The sequence below is a fragment of the Botrytis deweyae genome, assembly GCF_014898535.1.
Source record: "Botrytis deweyae strain B1 chromosome Unknown BDEW_013, whole genome shotgun sequence".
Lineage (NCBI taxonomy): Eukaryota > Fungi > Ascomycota > Leotiomycetes > Helotiales > Sclerotiniaceae > Botrytis > Botrytis deweyae.
Window position 1 is genome coordinate 370,796 of NW_024066220.1, and position 20,657 is coordinate 391,452.

The 20,657-nt window shown below is 41.0% G+C and overlaps 4 protein-coding genes across 4 annotated transcripts; 2 read left to right on the top strand and 2 right to left on the bottom strand.

Moving 5' to 3' along the window:
• Positions 1–513: 513 nt before the first annotated feature.
• EAE98_006255 (uncharacterized protein) lies at positions 514–2,871 on the bottom strand (the record flags this gene model as incomplete). Its single annotated transcript, XM_038953878.1, has 4 exons — positions 514–1,797; positions 1,843–2,322; positions 2,379–2,406; positions 2,453–2,871. The coding sequence occupies 4 exons, from the start codon at positions 2,869–2,871 to the stop codon at positions 514–516; spliced, it is 2,211 nt and encodes a 736-aa protein (XP_038809668.1).
• A 4,228-nt stretch (positions 2,872–7,099) lies between these two features.
• On the top strand, positions 7,100–9,566 carry EAE98_006256 (uncharacterized protein). Its single transcript, XM_038953879.1, has 2 exons — positions 7,100–8,043; positions 8,103–9,566. Exons 1-2 carry the CDS (start codon positions 7,776–7,778, stop codon positions 9,236–9,238), a joined length of 1,404 nt encoding a protein of 467 aa, XP_038809669.1. The 5' UTR covers positions 7,100–7,775; the 3' UTR covers positions 9,239–9,566.
• Positions 9,567–10,099: 533 nt separating this feature from the next.
• EAE98_006257 (uncharacterized protein) lies at positions 10,100–12,664 on the top strand. Its single transcript, XM_038953880.1, has 4 exons — positions 10,100–10,637; positions 11,251–11,354; positions 11,624–11,868; positions 12,354–12,664. Exons 1-4 carry the CDS (start codon positions 10,533–10,535, stop codon positions 12,497–12,499), a joined length of 600 nt encoding a protein of 199 aa, XP_038809670.1. The 5' UTR covers positions 10,100–10,532; the 3' UTR covers positions 12,500–12,664.
• A 2,560-nt stretch (positions 12,665–15,224) lies between these two features.
• On the bottom strand, positions 15,225–16,728 carry EAE98_006258 (uncharacterized protein; the record flags this gene model as incomplete). Its single annotated transcript, XM_038953881.1, has 3 exons — positions 15,225–15,547; positions 15,602–15,713; positions 15,772–16,728. The coding sequence occupies 3 exons, from the start codon at positions 16,726–16,728 to the stop codon at positions 15,225–15,227; spliced, it is 1,392 nt and encodes a 463-aa protein (XP_038809671.1).
• Positions 16,729–20,657: the final 3,929 nt, after the last annotated feature.

Genomic DNA, 20,657 nt, shown 5'->3' on the forward strand with positions numbered 1-20,657 from the left:
TACCTACCCACCTATCCACCTACCCATCTCAACAAAATCCAAAATCTAAAATCCAAAGTAAGCACTCGTATATCCCTATTCTACAATAGAAACCCTCACACTCCCTCACACTCCTCCCAAATCCCACATCCCACATCTCACATCCACCAAATTGGCAGAAGTCACAATATCGCTATATCCCACTCCGTCCCTCCCAACCCCAGAAAAATATCTCGCCTCCTTATATATATATATACCACATGCATATTTATAGAGATTTATTTGTTCAATAGATAGATAAACTCGATAGATACCCAGATCCATACATATGATTTCTCGCCTGATTAACTAATCTATGGAGAATCCGATCGATGGTGTTGTGATTGAAATTCAATTTCAATTTCAAGGGTGTGGGGTAGGTAGGTAGGTCTAGTACACATCTGTCTCGTACGATAAAGGAGAAGAGAGACCGGCAGTCATTCTACCCACCTGTAATCTATAAATACAACATCCACAGAATTCCCAGCCTATTTCTCAGAAAAAAAGACCCCCCTCCTCAGCCGAAATATTCACATCCACCGCCCCCCAATCCATCACCGACCAATCCAACGTACTGATATCCGCATCAATCAGCCCCATTCCGGGGGTATCTATACATGTACCCAGTCCAGATGATGCCGTTCCCGATGCAGAAGATCCCAAATCCTCACCGAGCCCATAGAACGCCAGAGACGGCACCCTCGAAAAATCAACCCCATCCCCATCCCCATCCCCATCCCCATCTACCTCTCCACCATTCTTCTCCGTCCTCACCTCCCCCATCCCCGCCAATTCCGCCATCCTCTGCCGCACACTCCCCACAATCCCCGGTTCCGCAATCTCCTCCCCCATACTCCTAAAAGCCAGCTCCCGCACCTCCCAAGCCTGCAGAATGATTTTCGCAAAAATGACGAAAAAAGGCCCGGGTATCTCATCATACAGGGTAGAGTTAAATCTCGCTTCATAATTCGCCGTCATGGCCTCCCAAGCGCGCTCTGCTTGTTGACTCAGCGGTCTGCGTTTGAAATTCTGCACGATTTGGAAGTATGCCGGGAAGGGAAAATGCATGTTGGACATCCACATGAAGCCTTTCGCCAGGGGGGATGTCATGAGTTTCGTATCGCATTCGAGCATCTTGAGGGCATGGGCAATAGTAGCATCGCGTACCAAACCCACTTTTGAAGAGTGGGTTTTGCCAGAAAAGTGCCAATGTTCTACCAAGTGCCATTTGGCAAGACTCATTCGCGTAGTCCAGATAGTGGTGAAATGGAGTGGATTTTTCGGATCACAGAATCTGAGATATTTTTCCTCAACCATCTTTTCTAGATCAGTGAGCTCGCTGCCTTCTGTAGTCGGATCGTGCTGAGGATGTTTGGCTGCGGGTTTTAGAGCAGGATTATTGAAATCAAGATGAAATGTGGTATTTCGAATAAAGTTTCCCATTTCGCCGCGCAAAACGACAAAAATCGCCTCGGTTGGTTTCGGCTGACATTGCGGAGGATCTTTCATCTTGATATGAAAATCAGAATCGCTCGCATTAAGGGGGACTTTGCAACTCCAAGTAGGAGTCAAGACGACGTGCTTGGAATCAGCGATTTCGCCGATCCGAGTATCGTAAAGTACAAGTGACCACCAAAGTCTTCGGCGCATCTCAGCCTCTAGAGGATTGAGTTTAGATAAAGCGAATTCGTTATGGCAATCCATACGTTGCGCGATTCGAACAGCAATTGCCAGTAAGGAAGACAGAGATTGAGGGACTGATTTGGTTCTGAAAGACATCTGAAGCGGTTAGAAAATAGATACGTTATGGCCCACTACACTTACCACGTAGAAAAATAAAGCAGTCAAGGTGTCTCGATCATCTCTGTTCCGTAGGAAACCACTATTTAAAAGACCCTGCTGACACCCAAACTGATATCTCGTCAAGAGGTCTGGTTTTGATGCGTAAAACATAAGCTGGCAATCTTCGTAGGAGAGACTCGAAATTGCCACGCAATAAATGCCAAACATTAACGCTTCCAGCTGAGGTTTAATATTCCGGAGATCACCAGCAGCTTCTATGATCTGTGCCTGGAGACTGGGAGTATGCGTAACCTTGAGTAATGGATTAATTTTTTCTAGGTAAATTTGCCAAAGTCTGAAAATTTGAACTGGTTCAGGATGAAACGTAGAAATGTCGACGTTTGATACACGCGATCCAAACAAAAAATTATCGTTGTCAGATATTTGATCCCATACTTTTTTCACATCGGCTTCACGCACATCGTCATCATCAGAATCACTGATATTGTCAGGTTCTCGAAACTAAGCTACAGTCAGTGAATGGAGAGGAAATCATAAGAATTGACTTGACTTCATACTTCTTGACTCATAGCGTGCCACAGATTCCTAATACTGTTAGTGGGGGCCAAATAGCTTCTTGAAAATTACATACATAGCCTCATGTACTTTTCCAGAATTGGTAGTTGATGGAGATGGTATGTTTGTAGTCGCTTTTGGTTGTTCATCGCCGGAATCATTGTGACTTTCAGCATGAGGAGATTCTTTGTGAAGTGGCTCAAACTTAATATTATGTTGGCGTAGAAGATCTTCGTACTTACGAAGACGATCTAGTAGTTCTCGTTCTGGAAATCTGCGTCGTCGCTGACGAGGAAGTTGTGTTGCTGGTATACATTGTACTCGTGACTTTACGCAGGTAGAACAAGGGTATCTGCGATCACACTTTATTTTTCTCTGTTGACAACGTAGACAAGCGAGTACACGTTGTGGTTTCGAAGATGAGGTGATGGTCGATGTCGCAGGGGACATGTCTGAGGTTCCCTCATCTGGTTGAATAGGTGGCACTTTTGACATGGCTTACAGACAGTTCGTAAAGTATCACACAATTATGATATTATTTAGAGAGAAGTCTATATTCAATTTTGAAAATTCGGTGCTGATGGATGAGGCATAGGCAGCAGCCAAAAAGGAAAGAGCCTCAATCAGACAGTAGCGGTGATGATATTACAAGCGCCCATATCTATGTCTTGACATGCAGAATGATTACTTAAGAAGCTAAAGAATGCTGGTATATTTTGCATCATCTGGCGTGTGAAATCGAAGCTCGAGGTTGTACGTACAATGAGGGTGTGAAGAATAGGCTGCTGACTCATCATGTAATCTTACGTTTAACCAATCATACTCTTATAAATCTTGCTAGCGGACTTAACCTAACAAATTCAAAATCAATATTTATCATATAATTAGCACCAAAGAATGAAGTAAGCTCATCTCGCTTTCAGTCATACTCAAGCAATGGATTATCTTCTTCGAAATCGAATGACGCTCCGCTAGGCCACTGCCGTGGAGGATTTTTCGCTTCGCTCTAGTGTTTGGGAATCGATCTAAGTTCATATCTTACTTATGTAGCACGTTCCGTTATTATATATTGGCTCGATCTATAGGAATCAGTTGACGATTCTCATAAGTAGATACGCTTGTAAGTATATAGTCATGACCATTATTTGGGATGTAGATATGATTACTAGATAGTAATACTATGTAAATTTCATATAGTATCTGCGAGCCTTCATCTCTGTTAGGAAGAAAACAACCGATACTTACTAAAACGTCAAGTTTATTCAAGCATCAGCATAAGTTCCTGGAGGAATTAGCTTTACCATACCCAGAGCCTCTACATCGCTATTGTACTTTTGTTTAGCACCACAGTCCGACCCCACGAACCTTGCGCTGCCTCGAACCCCCTCCATTAAACAATCGCAAGTCTTCCACTTCTCCCTGCCTTCTGTTGGCTTTAGACCCATCTCAGGTTATGCTCATCCCAGGCCATCACACAAATATAACATGCCTCGGGAATTCTTGGCCCAATTGCTAACAGAAACATTTCACAATAAGAAAGTCGAATGTTGAAAGTCAAGGTGAAATAAGTACATCGCAGCTCAACGAGAGCTCCGAGCACGTGGTAACCATATGCAATGCCACCCCTACTTAACCCAAAGAAACCCATCAAGAGCAGTGTTCCATCAAAAGTTCCTGTGCTAGTTTGTGTCTACATGAGCAATTTCAAGTAACTCTAGACCGCACCATTTCATCCACAATATATCTTCATTCCAAAGATTCATCTTTTGGTCGACTCCTCCAGTCATTCTCAGTAGCCGAGGTGAACATATAAACCAACATATTCGGAGGCTGTGCGAGAAATGATAGCGGAATATAGTTGTTTCCAAGACGTCAACTGGCGTAGAAGCGCATACTTATTAACCTGAGATTCATTTTAAATATAACTCGGAAAGATACTACACCTTCTGAGCGGTCGAAACCGACCTCCAGATGTTCCTTCAATAAGAGTAGATTCTGTCGTATGAGGAGCTGCTCTGAGCTCTGTCGGATATATTGCAGGGAGAGCCATTTCTGGATTGCCACCGCTGGAATTATCAGGGGAACAGTGACTCCTCAAACCATTGTCATTTTCTGGCTGTCTCATCAATCAATAATTTTATGGCACTGTGTGTTGGACATGCAAGAATGTAATTAAAAAGCCTAACACTGACAATAACAACACCAGAAACATTCGAGAGAAGATCCTTTTAGCGAACGAATTCCGTCTAGACTTTACATAAACTTTCATGTTCCAAACGACAAAATTTTAACAATCAACTCAAACATGAAGTGTTAAACTATCCCCTAGACTGCCGGCTTAGGACACCTTAAGTGGTCCGTGCACGAGCTCAACTATTAATAATTCAATAAATGATATTATAATAAAAAGCCTTTATATTAAATTTGAAATTTGAAATTTATTAAGAAAATAATAATAAATATATCAAATATATATCTATATTTTTTTTATTAAAAAATAATTATGAAATGATTTTAAAAGATATTATTATAAACAGTTGATAATTATTATAAAAACCTTAGATTTCGATAATGAGAATTCTCAAATTTCTGATGTTCTGATTGGTCAATAGAGCGAGGTGTCCTCTGTTGGCAGTCTAGGGGATACGACAACAACAACTCTGTATTCGAGCGTAGCGAGCTACGGGGGTTTGGGGGCTTGCCCCCATAATAGAAGACGCTTCGCTGATCCTCCGGGGGCCACTACCGTGGTGGCAGACTACTGTACAGAGTCGATTTGGAACTGGGTTTGGGGATTTGCCATATAGGTTTAGTGGAGAACTCGTTGTATTTTATCTCAAGCTCACAAGACTTAGTTGTTTTGCCACTTATAAGAGTATTTCGTTTTGGGGGTGGGGAAGGGGAGTCATCAAGTGCAATATCTGAGGGGGTCTGGAACCCGGACAATCGTTCGATAGGAATGTGGAGATTTGAAATGTAAATAAATGTAAATTGAGAATGAACGATGCTTACCTTCGTGTAGTGTAGGATGCAAATGGAATGATTGAACCGCTCTATTGATCTCATTCATGACTGACTTGAACATCTCGTTGAGGATCGACCTTGTACAATCTCGAGTACTATGACTTTACTGAAAGTATAGTGATGAAGTGAAGTTTCTGCTACGCTTGAAGAAGAACGGTCTATTTCCAGATCTCTGGCAACCAGCCATCCAGCTTTCCGGTAAGCAGTGAACAATGTAGAATTTCATTCCAAACCATACATACTGTCGTGAGATTTTCACACACCATTCCAAAAGTCATCATCATCTGCGCAGCACTACACTGCATTGAATTAAGACCCCGCCTCTCCGCCTCTCGTGTTCGCATACACAATGCCCAACAAAGTTTTTGGCCTCATTGATCCTTACGATCTTATCAAACACGCCATTCAAAGTGGGTTGATCATGTGTCCACAGTGGTACCGGACTGAGACAGGATATCCATAAATTCCGTGAACACGCCATTGACCAACCAACTGTTACTCAAAGAAGGGATAGATGATAGATGGACCAACCAGCAACCGCTTCGGTGGCAAAAACTCACGAGGTTCCCAGCCTCGGTAATGGATATGAATGTGGAGGTGGCTGCATGGATTATTCTCGATGCATGAAATTTGTGGAGAAAAGAAGGATTTGTACATTTTTTCCTCGACAATCTTATCGGTGGTAGTTTATTCCTGTTCCGCCCGCTTCTCAACAAAAAAAGTGATTTGAATTTTGGTCCCCCACTAGGGCAAGGGTGAAAACCGGAAGTGGTCTGGGGGTTGTTCCATGTTGGGGAATCGAGAGTGAAGTGTCAGGCCAATCTTCAATTCTGTGATTGTGATTGGATCAGAATGATATTTGAATTTCCGACCAATGGAACATGGTGATTTTGGCCAAGATTGCTCGTTGATGTTTCATGAATTGGCGATGAAGAGACTGGAATGGATAAGAGAGTGATTGAATGGGAATCGAAGGAGAACGGAGTTGACTAATTATTATGGGCAAATATCCCAATGAAGAATTAAGAATTAAGGATTTAATACTTAGTAAGGATTGAGCAATATTGAAGTTGTTATAACTGATCTCCAGCTTCAAGAATCAAGAGAAAATGCAATTATGGTAGCGGTATCCCTATGTAACGATAATGCAGGTCCGAGTCCAACATGTCTAAGGCTGTGAGATGTGAGGTTGTCAAGGGATTCATTAGTGGCATCCCAAAGTTATTTAAAGAGTAACTTTAAGGGTCCAAAAGAAGGTCTCATCTGTGGCTTGTGTACTTGTGCTTGTGCTTGCTTGTGCTTGTGCTTGGACTGGTAGTCTGGTAGTCTGGTACTCTCAATCTTGGACCTTGGTTTTGGGTCATTGAATGGAATTAAAGTCATCTTGATTGATTGCGTGGTTGAGACATTTTGGAATTTCCTCATGACAACACTCATACAGCATACCTGGATAAAGTTCATCACGTATGATATCAAAAACAGGTATTATACCATCCATCTACCTAGGTAGGTAACAACTTCCTGATTGATCCGATGAGCAATGGATGTTGTTGGAATGGATGATAGAAGTCACTAGGAGATTCCTGCGAATGTACCTGAGCTCGCTTAGTGAGCCAATCAATCTTTCACAATTCGGAAATCTGTTGGGACGTTGAGGATTTGGGGATATCACTCACAGCCTGCCAACCGGTCTGTTATTGTTATTGATGACCACATGTGAGTAATAAGAAAGAAATGATTAATGCCAGGTAGGAAATCACCGAGGACAGAAGAAGAAAGAGGAACGATTCCAAACTTCAGTTCTCGTTCCCTTGATTTTCACGGTAAATCAGCGAGAGCATAATTCTTTCCAAAAATACCACGGCAAACGAAGGATTGTCTTGAAATTCTGATTACAGATCCACCACATGAACCGAATGAACGTCGATGCTTCATTAGCAAGGGGAAGATAAACGGAAGATGACAATCCAACACAATACCGTGCAAAGTGGCGAAAATTCAAGATTTTACATAGATTGTCCAGCTTATTAATAATTAAAAAAAGACCAACGAAGAAGATAGCTCCACGCTTGCTATTACTAGTATTTTCTAGGTTTTCCCATCAAAAAAAATAAAAATCGACCATAAAAAAGTCTCCATTTTTATTACCTTACGTTTGATCACCCAACCGAGTTACCGATTCAATCCAGTCCCTTGAACTTCTTTACCCATTCAATTCTCCATCCCTACATATCCTTGTTCGGAAAGTACACTTTAGTACATTTCCAAACACCATCAAATCTACTTATAAGTTCAACCACTCCTCCATCAGGATTTTTCCTTTTCCCTTCCCTCACGCTCTCTTCCCCCCCAAATATCATCGACGTTCTTTCAAAATGGCTTCGAACGCGTCACAACCTTCGAGCATGGCGAAGACTTCTGAGCCAAATCGCAACAAGAAGTATGACCCAAAGAAGCCTCATATCACCGAGGAGCCAATTACCAAGGCAAACTGGTACAAACACGTTAACTGGCTTAACGTCACTCTCATTGTCGGAGTTCCCATCTATGGTCTCATCATGGCCTACTGGACTCCTTTGCAGTGGAAGACTGCTGTCTGGGCCGTCCTTTACTACTTCATGACTGGTTTGGGTATTACAGCTGGTAGGTTCTCATTGATTTCTCTCTCTCCACGATGAATTACATTTAACATATTCCTTCAGGTTACCACAGACTCTGGGCACATTCCTCATACTCTGCCACACTCCCATTAAAGATTTTCCTCGCAGCCGTTGGAGGTGGAGCCGTCGAAGGTTCCATCAGATGGTGGTCAAGAGATCACAGAGCTCATCACAGATACACCGATACCGATAAAGATCCATACTCCGTACGAAAAGGTCTCCTATACTCTCACTTTGGATGGATGATCATGAAGCAAAACCCAAAGCGTATTGGCCGTACCGATATCTCCGATTTGAACGATGACCCAGTTGTTGTTTGGCAACATCGCAACTACATCAAGACTGTTATCTTCATGGGTATGATCTTCCCATGTCTCGTCACCGGTCTTGGCTGGGGTGATTGGTTCGGTGGTTTCATCTATGCCGGTATCCTCAGAATCTTCTTCGTTCAACAAGCTACTTTCTGTGTCAACTCCTTGGCTCATTGGCTCGGTGATCAACCTTTCGATGACCGCAACTCTCCTCGTGATCACGTCATCACTGCTCTCGTTACTCTCGGAGAAGGTTACCACAACTTCCATCACGAATTCCCATCTGATTACCGTAACGCTATCGAATGGCATCAATATGACCCAACCAAATGGTCCATATGGATGTGGAAGCAGCTCGGTCTCGCCTACGATCTTAAGCAATTCAAGTCCAACGAGATTGAGAAGGGCCGTCTCCAACAACTCCAAAAGAAACTCGACCAAAAGAGACAAACTCTTGACTGGGGTATTCCTCTTGAACAATTGCCAATCATCGACTGGGACACTTACCAAACCGAAGCCAAGAATGGACGTGCTCTCGTTGCTGTCGCTGGTGTTATTCACGATGTCACCGATTTCGTAAAGGAACATCCAGGTGGAAAAGCACTTATCACATCCGGTATTGGCAAAGATGCAACTGCTATTTTCAATGGTGGTGTCTACAATCATTCCAACGCTGCCCACAATCTTCTCTCAACCATGCGTGTAGGTGTCCTACGTGGTGGATGTGAAGTTGAGATCTGGAAGCGTGCTCAACGTGAGAACAAGGATATTTCTTTTGTCAGTGATACCGCTGGTCAAAAGATCATCCGAGCTGGTAGTCAGGTAACCCGCATTGCGGAACCTGTTCCATCAGCAGATGCTGCATAAGCATTTTCATTAATGAGTGGATGATTCGAGTGCCTTCAATTGAATGGCAAAATTAAAAATTGCATCTTTGTTTTTTACAAGCGTGGGTTAGGGTGTCGTTTTAGACTGGGGCGTTGGTAATACTGGTCAACATGGTGATTTTAATATTAAAGTCAAGGAACGGATGGTGGGATGGGTTACTTTTTTTCTAAACTGAGTAAAGATGATGAATGGTTCAGATTATGTATCTTAGACAAGCGTAAAGAAAGGAAAAACCTTACATTTTGGAAGGGGATGATGAGATGGCTCATAAATATTTGAGTCAATAGAATTAAAACTGTTACTTTCACTTTACTTGTTTTGAATGCTGTTCTGTGTGATGTAACGACGTTTGACTTTGCTATGAATTGTATAACTTTCATATCAATCTATGCAGACGATCTGACACCATCATGAAGACCCCCGACCATTAAGATTGCTTTGATACATACAATTTATTGAATCTCGAAATGGCCATGTGCATATTCAAACCTAGTAGGTACTCCGTAGGTATTCATGTTCATGTTCATGTTCTTGTTCTTGTTCTCCTATCCGATCAATCTACATCGTACGGAGTATAATTCTAGGTATGGATATATAGAGTCATCAATCAATCAGTATCGACATCAGTATCAGTATCAGTATCAGTATCAGTATCAGTATCAGTATCAGTATCCATATCCACCTATCACATCCCAACGGCGCACTAAACCCCGGATTCGGAATTGGATTTCCGATTCGAATTTCCGATATTTATTAGGTTTTTTGCCCGCGTGTATATAGATGGATGTGCATGTGCATGTGTGGATGGATGGATGGATGGATGGATGGATGGGTGCCGAGGTTCGATGGATATGGATGGATATGGATATGGATATGGATATGGAATGGGGGGCGGACCCCTGATTTTTATTGATTGATTGATTGATTGATTGATTGATTGATTGATTGATTGATTGATTGATTGATTGATTGATTGATTGATTGATTGATTGTATGAAGGACGAAGGACAAAGTACCATTGACCGCGCAATTGAGGGATTGTTGTGTATTTATCTGTCTGTCTGTCTGTCTGTCTGTCTTTCTGTCTGTCTGATCTATTAGGGTTGAGATTGAGATTGAGATTGAGATTGGCTTTTGAGGGATATTTGTTTATTGATTAATTAGTTTAATCAATTAATTGCTCGATCGATCAATCAATCAATAGCTCGTTGTAAAGAAAGAAACTATTCGGGTAGGATAAAAGATAAGAAGAAGAAGAAGAAGAAGAAGAAGAATGGCCCCAGAAACGCAAACGAAATTCGATGCGAAGAATGATGTGGGATTGAAACGATTGGGATTCTTGATGAAGGGGTGGAAGGATAGTAGGGAGGGGTATATTGTTAGTTTATCCTTTTTTATTCTTTCTTTTTTGAGGAGGGGAATTGGGGATTGGGGGGAGAGAGGGGGGTGGTTGCTGGAGTGGAGGGATAGGAGGAGAGAGGGATAGGATAGGGAAGGGATGTGGTTTGGGGTTCTTGGAATTGGTTCTTGTCGTGGTGCTTGCTTGCTTGCTTGCTTGCTTCTAGAGAGGAAGAGGAAGAGGAAGAGAGTGATGGAGATGGAGATTCCGTATTTGATCTCTGCGAGTCGCGAGTTGCGAGTTTGCATACTCTTCTCATCCTTCCTATTCTTTCCACCCTTCCGCCTCCATCTCACCTCATTTCTATACCGCTCACCGGGACTTCCATTCCCATTCCCTTCCTTCTCCATTCATTTCCATTCGTCTCTCCAATTCTCTGGCCCTCCAATCCCCTAGCCATTCAATTCTCCAGCCTTCCAAACCGAAAAACTAATCTCCCAATCTCATCCCCCACCCCCACAATCAACCTCATCAACTTCTAAGCTAGAAGTGCATTCCATCCCTTCTTGCCCTCTCAATCCCAATCAGATTAACATATACAACTCAACCCCAAAAGAAAATCTAACTAACACATCTCCTTCTTCTTCTCTAGGGATGGGGTCATGATCTCCTACCTTCACTCTCGCTTTCTGCGGATGCGGAACATCATTCGGAGAATGTGACGACGTTTGTTTTTAAACCGACGGTGCATCATTGGTTAGTTTTATTTGATTTGATTTTTTCGATTTTTTTCAACGGGAGGGAGGTGATTATTTGGGAGATGTTGGTTTGCTGCTATCTACTCTCGGCTTGTTTTCTATTACATCTCATTGAGAAATTCTGCTGCGAAGGGTTACAATATACCCGTAAATCAAGCCTTACATCTACACCCCAGACCTCAGATTCCTTTTCTCCCCCCCCCCCCCCCCCCCTTCCCACACTCTCCACTCTCCACACCCCGCTAACCCATCCACCCACTCTCACAGCAACGCAAACTCCACCGTTCATGGCGGCTGCATCGCAACCGTCTTCGATGCCTGCACATCCGTTGCACTCATGGGTCGCTACAGCGCTCAGAAATGGGGCGGTGGTGGAGTGAGTAGAGGATTGGGATGTACTTATTTAAAGGGCATTACTATTCATGAGGAATCTGAAGGAGAGGGAAAAAATGATGTGTTAGTTGAATGTGAGGTTGTGGGGGGGTTGGGGAAGAGAAATGTGGTTTTGAGAGGTTAGTGTTTTTATTTTTATTTTGGATTTGAATTTAGAAAGTTGGGTGGGATGGGATTGGATGTGGTGGTTTAAGTTTGAGTTTGGGTTTCCTATTCTCATTTCGTTTCTTCTTTTTTCTTGATGTCATTCTTTCTTACTTTGTTTTTCGACTTCTCTATCTATCTATTCCCTCTATCTCTAACATCACATCACCACTCATTCATCCCCTCTACTCCATTTCACTACCCCATTCATCTACCCAGCCTGGACACCAAACAAATACACCCAAACTCACCCCCCCAACCATCCCAAAATAAGAAAAGCTTCAAACCCTTTCTCTCCTCCATCTTCCCCATCTCAACACCCACTTGTCTCTACTCCACAGCAAAACTCCCAAAATACAATACCCCAAATCCTCAAATCAAATTCAGATTCGGATTCAGTCTCAAAACAAAAAACAAAAACAAAAAGAAAGAAAACTAACATTCCACCCCACCACCCCAGGAACAATGAAACGCAGAACCGGAGAAGTCCTAGCCATTTGCGAACATAGTAAAGTGAATATTGTGGGTGTGGAATTACCTAGTTCTGCTTCTGGTTCGAAGGAGAAGGAGAAGAAAGAGGAAAAGGGAAAGGAGTCGAAGTTGTAAATTTGAGGGGTGAGGGTAATAGATTGCGGGGAAGGTAGATGGAGGAAGAGGAGGAGGAGAAGAAGAGGAGGAGAAGAAGATATAATAGGGAAGAGGAAGGTTAGAGGAAGGGGGGTATATATATATCTATAAACAAAAAATTCAAATATTAATATGTATATTCATTCTTCTACATCTACTAGTTCTATATCTACTAGAAATCGATTGTATTAAATTTTAATATATATAAATTAATTATTAGAATATTTAAAGAGGTTTTAATATATTCTATTCTATATAATTAATAAATAAGTTTAGAATATAAGATTCAATATCTTTATATCTTTATATCTTTATATCTTTATATCTTTATATCTTTATCCCTTATCTCTCTCTCTTATTCTCATTCTCATTCTCAAATTTATTCTTAAACTTATTTATCTCTAAATATCAAATTAGAATATATTAGAATATTAATATTATTCTTCTTTCAATTTAATTATTTCAAGTTTACAAATATAAATATATTTATATATTTTTCTGATACGAATTAGTATTTCGATTTATAATTATTTATTTATATTTATACTTATATTTATACTTATATTTATACTTATATTTATACTTATATTTATACTTATATTTATACTTAGATTTAACTTATTTATTCTTATACTTATACTTTCTCTCCCTCTCTCTTTTTTACATACATTATATACAATATTCGGGGCGAACAGCTTGCTAAGTATTTCGGAGCGCCTAATAAAAGATATCCTTTTACAGATAATCTTTGAATAACTTATAATAGCAGTTACAAATTAGGATATCTAATCAGCTTTTGATATCAAAACATGAAAAAATAAAGCTTTTTCTTTATTTAATTTTTTTATTCTTTATATAAGTAAATTATAAAGAGATATCATATAATTATTTTATATACAATCATATATAATCTATATAAATTGAATGCCTAAATATAACAAAAATATAATTCAATATAATATATACGATAAAGAATTTCCGATAAAATCCGACGAGAAGTTTCATTGTCTCTATATACTCCGAATATTACTCTCTTTCCTCAGCCGCTCCCCCCCCGCTCTCCGCGCCCTTTCTTTCCTCAGCTCCGCCCCCCTCATCTGCTCCCCCCCTCTTCTCGCCCTGGCTTCCTCAATCTCTCCCCCCCATCTCTCCCCCCTCTCTCGTCCCCACCCTCTCTTCCCCCCCGCTCTTCGATATATATATACTTACTATACATATATACTCACTATATACATATACTCACTATATATATTTACTTACTATATATATATACTTACTATATACCTACTCACTATATCAATCCCTCTATATATTTTAATACATAAGTTCTTATACATCTATATATATATATGATTATCATCTATATTAATTAAATTATATAATATATATAATATACATATTAAACATTTTCTTCCATCCCATTCCATTTTCAATTTTCCCTCTCTCAATTCCCATCCCCTCTTTCAATTTCTTCTCTTCTATTTCTATTAAGTTTCTTATTCCCTATTCTATTCCCTACTCTACTCCCACTCCCTACTCTCTACTCCCTACTCTCTACTCCCTACTCCTCACTCCTCACTTCTCCCTCTCTATCTCTATCTATTTTATTTATTTTATCCCATCCATCCATCCATCCATCCACCCACCTAAAAAGCACTTCCCCTTTCCCTCCCCCAACCCCCGCGGCGCCCCGCGCCGCTCCCCAGCCGGGCCGGCCCCTGGCCTGCCACCCAAAACGGCCACTGCCACCGGAGTACGCCACCGCATGCCCCAGCCCATCAAACCCCTACAAAAGCCCCTGCAAAGCTGCTGCAAAATTGCGTCAAATCTCTTGCAATCTCTTCAAACTTCGCAAATGCGGCGTCAAATCGTGCTTCAAATCTCGTCAAAGCTGTCTTCAAATCTCTTCAAATCTTCGTCAAATCTCTTCAAATCTTCTTCAAATCTTCTTCAAATCTTCTCAAATCTCAATATCCTTCAAATCCATCCTCCCCTCTCTCCCTCCCTCCCTCCCCCCTTTACTCCCCCACAAAACAAAACAAACCACCACATAAAACAACAATCACAAAAACAAATACCTAGTCAAATACAAATCAAATTCAATCAAATCAAATAAAATAAAATCAATCACCTTCAACAAACCCCCTCTCTCATACAAACCCCCTCTCTCATACCCATACATACCCATACATCTCCATCTCCATCTCCATCTCTATTCATCTCTATCTCCATCTCCATCTCCATCTCCATCTTCCTTTCCAAGACACAGAAAGAAAGAAAGAAAAAGAAAAAGAAAAAGAGAAAGAGAAAAGAGACAACAAAAACCATGGAATCTATAGCCCATTTACAAGATATACATATCTATCTATCTATATATAAAATCACACACAGCAAGCAAGCAGCATATCTGCAAATACCAACACATCAGTACACAACAAAGACACCAATACATCAGTATACTAATACTAATAAAGACACAAATACAAATATCAGTACAAACACACATACAAATAGAGCGAGCAAGAAAAAAGTAGAGGAAAAAAAAGTATTTGTATGTAAAGGTAGTCAGTCAGCCATCCATCCATCCAGCCGACCAATTAATAAATCCCAAACTCCTTGCTACCATTCCATATTTTATATGTCCATTACTCCTGTACTCTCTTGATACACAACCAACACAATACAAAGAATGCTCGTCTAGCAATTAATTATTCAATTCCGGGAATAATTTTTGATAATGATGTTCACCAACTTCCAACACCGTGATTTCATCCCCAACCCTCAGTGCTCCATCTTTAGTAGTAGGTACTAATTGCATACCCAAACATCCCAAATTCTTTCCGGCTCCTTCATCAATAGCTCTGAAGGTTCGTAAAGTTTTATCGGGTTCGGATGGATGTCTAATTCCAGTTTCTTGATTTACATTTGGCATCTTACATCTTACTGTACGACAAGAAACATCGTATTCGTAAAAACCAATCTTAATTCGTCGCCAATCGTCTTCGTGGTAAGCTGGAGGTCCGGTAACTGAAAGATATTAGTAATGAAACCAACAGATGGCGAAACTTTAGAATAACATACTGATCAAATTGGCACGGAATTGTCCTGCAGATAATCTTGGCGCCCCCTTAACCTTTGGCATCTTACTTTCAACATCACGAATACTAGCAAGATTGATAAGGTGGATAGGATACTAGAATGAATTAGTAAGAAATCGTACAGCAGATTTCAAGCGTTTGAAGAAAACTTACAGCATCTTGAAATCCAGTAACTGGTTGATACCCAAGTTCTTCCTTTGAAGGCGCATTTCTGAAAACTTCTCTCGGCTTTGCACTATCAACTCTGAACAGACCCAACTTATTGCTGATACCAAGGTAATATCTGAGTTCTTCTGGAATCTCAATTTCCACATTCAAAGCATCAACCGTTTCTCTCCAAATGGTCATCTTTTCAACGGTATAACCTGCTTTCTCAATTTGTACTGGTGAAGGATCGAATGGCACGCGGAATTGTTTTTCAGGTACGGTTCCCATAACTTTGGCACCCCAACTTGCAACGGTTCCTCTCCATCCAGGTTCTTGATATGGGAAACTCATGATGATGACTCCTCCGCTTTCAACATCATCGATGTGAGGAGCATATGTATCCACGCTTTGATCTGGAACCCACATTTCGGTCCTAACTTTCGCCAACAAGGGGAATTGTCGTTGAGTGATGAATTCCCATTGATGTGCCGCTTTCTTTGAATTCGGATCGTTCTCTGCGACGGGAAATGGACTTTTCAATTGTGCAAAGGTAAATTGACGATCGTATTCCATTCCACTTGCAATAATGGTTCCTCTGCCTAACTCAACTCCTTTACAACTCTTGACTGGATAAATCCACATACTCTTCAATCTCCACCATTCTGCAGATGTTTCTTCAGTGCTGGGGGGACGTCCCTCGGAGAATTTGGGATCGAATTCATTGGTAAGATTGCTATCGATTTTCAATCCAAGTTTTCTACAACCTTTAGGTTGTTCGGCACGTTGTCGCGATTGTTCGAGTTCGTAGAATACTAAGAGGACAATAGGGGGTATGCAGATTGCCAGGATGGTTAGGACATATGTGGTCGTCGAGATGACTGGGATTTGTTCGATCAATTGGTCCTTGTAAATTTCGAGTTGCTGCAAGGCAAGGTCGAGATATGGTTGAATGAGTGAAGACATGGTGAGTGAGTGAGTGAGTGAGTGAGTGAGTGAGTGAGTGAGTGACTGTGTTGATTTGAGAAATAAAAGCACTATTATGTGCAATCTAAATTCTGGTGAAAGATGTTAACTTTCTGAGATGTAATTGCCTCTACGACATGGAAGTGATTTTGTATTACCAGAAAATGTACATGGAAGATGCGAATTAAAGAGCGTAAGAAGAGAAGGAATGAAATGTCCAGAATAGGATTGCAGGAATCGAGGCAGCAGCAGAAAATAGCAGCAACTCGTCAATGCAAAAAAGTTTAATTCTTGAGAAGAAGTTGAATGAATTGAATGTGAGTTTCAAAAACGATGAGAGGTGTTGAGAAGGTGGAAGGTGGAAGATGGAAGATAGAAAGTAGAAGGTGGAAAGTAGTATTATTCGTTTGAGACTTTTGAAGTAGTTCTTGTCACTCGTACTAATTCTTTTTTTGTTAAAGTAGGTAGGTAGGGACTAGTGTCAAATGTAGGATAGGAGTACACAAGAATTAGAATTTTGAAGAAACAATTCCAATTTAAGAAATTAAGCATCTAGTTTCCTTAATACCAAGGGGATTGGTATCTACCTAGTCGCTAGCTTTGATCATCGAGAGAATTTTGAATTTTAAAATAATAAGAGCGTATCCGCGTACTCTACCGTATGTAGATGAATCTGAATCCTGGGTTTGATTGAATCTCAGGCTAAACCCAATACGACCAAGTTCCCGCGGATAGTACTGGATCCCCTAGTCAGACACACGTTTGATATTCGTAGGTGAGTGGGGAGGAATCTTTCGTGATGCGCGGGTGTTTCTAGAGTTTCCAGAGTTTGGAGGGCGAGAGGGCGAGAGGGCGAGAGGGCAAGGGTGCGAGGGTGCGAGAGTGCTTGGGTAGAGTACAAGCAGGGAAGCACTGAGGATATATCCTCCTTTGTATTTACGAGGAATACATATGATGAAAACGATATACGAGAGTTAGTCATCAGTGATCACATAGAGAAGACTCCCTGGGTATATGTATATAACGAGGAATCACAAGATCCGGCAAGGTCACACATTAATATCCGTTTGTACAGAGCAATACCTAATAATAACAAACGGGCTAGGGTTTGAGTAATGAGTTGGAACTTGGCATGAATCCGTGATCTTCAGTGGGGTTTTCTTTTGATGGGTGAACTATAAACAAAAAAAAGGGTTCAAAGGGTATGGATGTATGTATCATGGAAAGGAGGGGGGCAAATATAAAAGGAGGGAGTATGAATTCATGCTTTTCGATCGAGGTAGATGGAGATATAGGAGATGTAGATATATATTATGGTATGGTACAGTTGGATAAGGATATAATTATGATGCAAGCGAATTGACGAAAGGAGTGTTAATATCCAATTTCTAGTATCTAATTCAAGAGTTCAATATTCATGATATTTAATTTACATATTCATATTCAATCTACTACTCTCTCTACCTCTCTACCTCTCTACCTCTCTCCACCTCTCTCTCCTCTACCTCTCTCCACCTCTCTCTCCTCTACCTCTCTCCACCTCTCTCTCCTCTACCTCTCTCCACCTCCCTCTCCTCTACACCCAAATCCAAAACGTTCGTCACACTCCCAACACATCACCATAAATTGAAAATGATTTAAAAGTCCCAGGATCCTCGAATTAAACATCCTTCCCTTCCTCGAGCCTTCCTCACAGAGACGAAAGGCAAAAAGTTTAAATCACCCCCGCCAAGAGAAGAAGAAAGGGTCTGCTCTGCGCACTCGAATCATCTACCTTGGAAGTTGGAACTGAAGGCGCGTCCTGCTTTCCCCTTTGGGATGATCTGAATGGGCTGTGCAACGGGTAAAGTTCCCAGTTGGCTTTGCTTTGCTGGGTTGGGTTGGGTCACAGGTCACGGGTCACGGATGGTGCTTTGAATGAAGAGGAAGTGCCGTCTGGTCTATCGGTCAGTGAGTCCATCGGTTTGATTCAAGTGATGATCGGTATATATCATTTATTCATATTCATATACTTTGTATATCATACCAAAGCAATCTCTAGTTTGTTATCTTTATGAGTTAATTCCTTAGTCAAATCACCTAGTAGTCGACTGTCTACTAGGTGTTTCCAATCTCAATTGACGTTATCACAACTTCACCACATCTCTCTCCCCAATCTCTCCTATCCTTTTGCACTCTCCACTCACACTCTCGGTCCCTCACCCTACACATACACATCTCCACCTCTCCTACGGTACTACTACTACCACACTACCGTAGTCTGTACCATCCAAGCCATTGTGCCCCATAATCCGTAAGGTACGACGTACCACCCATCCACGCCCCTCTTCACTCCAACGCCCAGTGCCCACCATCCACTCATTCGATTTCATTCCGTTTTGATAAGTAAAGTAAAGAAAAATCAGGGTCTTGGTCTCGGCCACCAGATTCTTTTCCAGATCTCCGTTAAGGTTACCGGATGGAAATTTCATCTGGTCTTACACACTAACGTTCTTCTCGATAATCTTCTAGATGCAATGTAACCCCCGGCCCCTGCTTAGATTTTCAGCAATGTAGGGTTTCGTGATTGTTGGATTAGATTCTGGAAGCGATTTTTTGGTTCGGTATTAGCAGATGTATTCGGTATCTGGGATTAATATGGTGTGAGTAGAGATGTTCGGTTTATAGAATCAGTATGGTATGAGGATAAGAGACCTAAGATATCCATCAGCACATATTGGACTGGACTGGTACATAATCACCTGATGAAAAGCGCATAACAAGAAAAGATAATCTTCACCTGGGCAATGCAACCTCCAATCTTCATACTAATTTCTCAAACCAAGAAACTTCACATGATGAAATAATAATAATATATTGTAGAGACTGGACAAAATAGGGGTCTCTAATACAATCATACAATCATACATATACTCCATACAAACCACTCAATTAACATTTTCATAATGGATACTCAATCGGTCCTCATTGCTCAAGCATTGATCCAAAGTATCCTCATCCACCACTTTTAAAATGGGGATCCATCATATCCATCATATCCAGTTCCCTACGAGCATACCTAGTCGATACCCCAGGACCCCTATTCCAAGTTTCTATCCATGTTCCATTGATTCCATTGATTCCATTGATTCCATTGATTCCATTGATTCCATTGATTCCATTCATTCCATTTAATCCATCCACACCATCATTATCATTATCATCATCATCAACATCCAAGAACCTTCCAAGAATCCCAAACTTCCTTCCACACTAACAACTTCTCTCTCTTCTCTTCACTCCCCTCCCCTCATCCAAACCCCCGATAACCCTCCCCATCCACAAAACCCTCCGAATCGAAACCCTCCCTATCCACTCAACCCACTCACCACCTATCAAACCATCACTCCTCCTCTTCGAAAAGGAGATACCCTGAAGAACTCGTAACTCTGATCTTCAAAAACGCTTTGAGTGACTTCATTTTATTACCTACTTACCTAGTACTTACAATACATAAATATTCGTACAGAGTAGATAAAAAATACATCAGCATCAACATCATCATCAACATCAACATATCAATAACTCAACACTAGGAGCTAACCCCCACCTAATAAATCTAAAATACTACTACTATAAGTAGGTAGATACACACTCAACCGGAAAATTCCAAGCCAGAGAAAGAAAGATATATAAATTTAAACTTCACTTCAAACTTCACTTCAAACTTCAAACTTCCCATAAATGCATTCGTAAGAGGATTAGTTTAGTTTACCTAGTTCGTAATGCACACCAATGCATATGTACCTACATAGGTACTAGCTGCTGTTTGTTTGCGAGCTCTTGCTTGCTTGCTATTCTTCGTATATACAGCTTAGTAATACACATACACATTCGTACACATAACATACTACTTTGTCTTGAGGTCATATACATACCTACCTAGTTTC

Bases quoted from the DNA above. Each gene is read 5' to 3' on its own strand.
- EAE98_006256 (XM_038953879.1), top strand. From the start codon at position 7,776: ATGGCTTCGAACGCGTCACAACCTTCGAGCATGGCGAAGACTTCTGAG. The intron at 8,044-8,102 runs GTAGGTTCTCAT...ATATTCCTTCAG, and splicing joins TGGTTTGGGTATTACAGCTG to GTTACCACAGACTCTGGGCA.
- EAE98_006257 (XM_038953880.1), top strand. From the start codon at position 10,533: ATGGCCCCAGAAACGCAAACGAAATTCGATGCGAAGAATGATGTGGGA. The intron at 10,638-11,250 runs GTTAGTTTATCC...CTTCTTCTCTAG, and splicing joins ATAGTAGGGAGGGGTATATT to GGATGGGGTCATGATCTCCT. The intron at 11,355-11,623 runs GTTAGTTTTATT...CCACTCTCACAG, and splicing joins AAACCGACGGTGCATCATTG to CAACGCAAACTCCACCGTTC.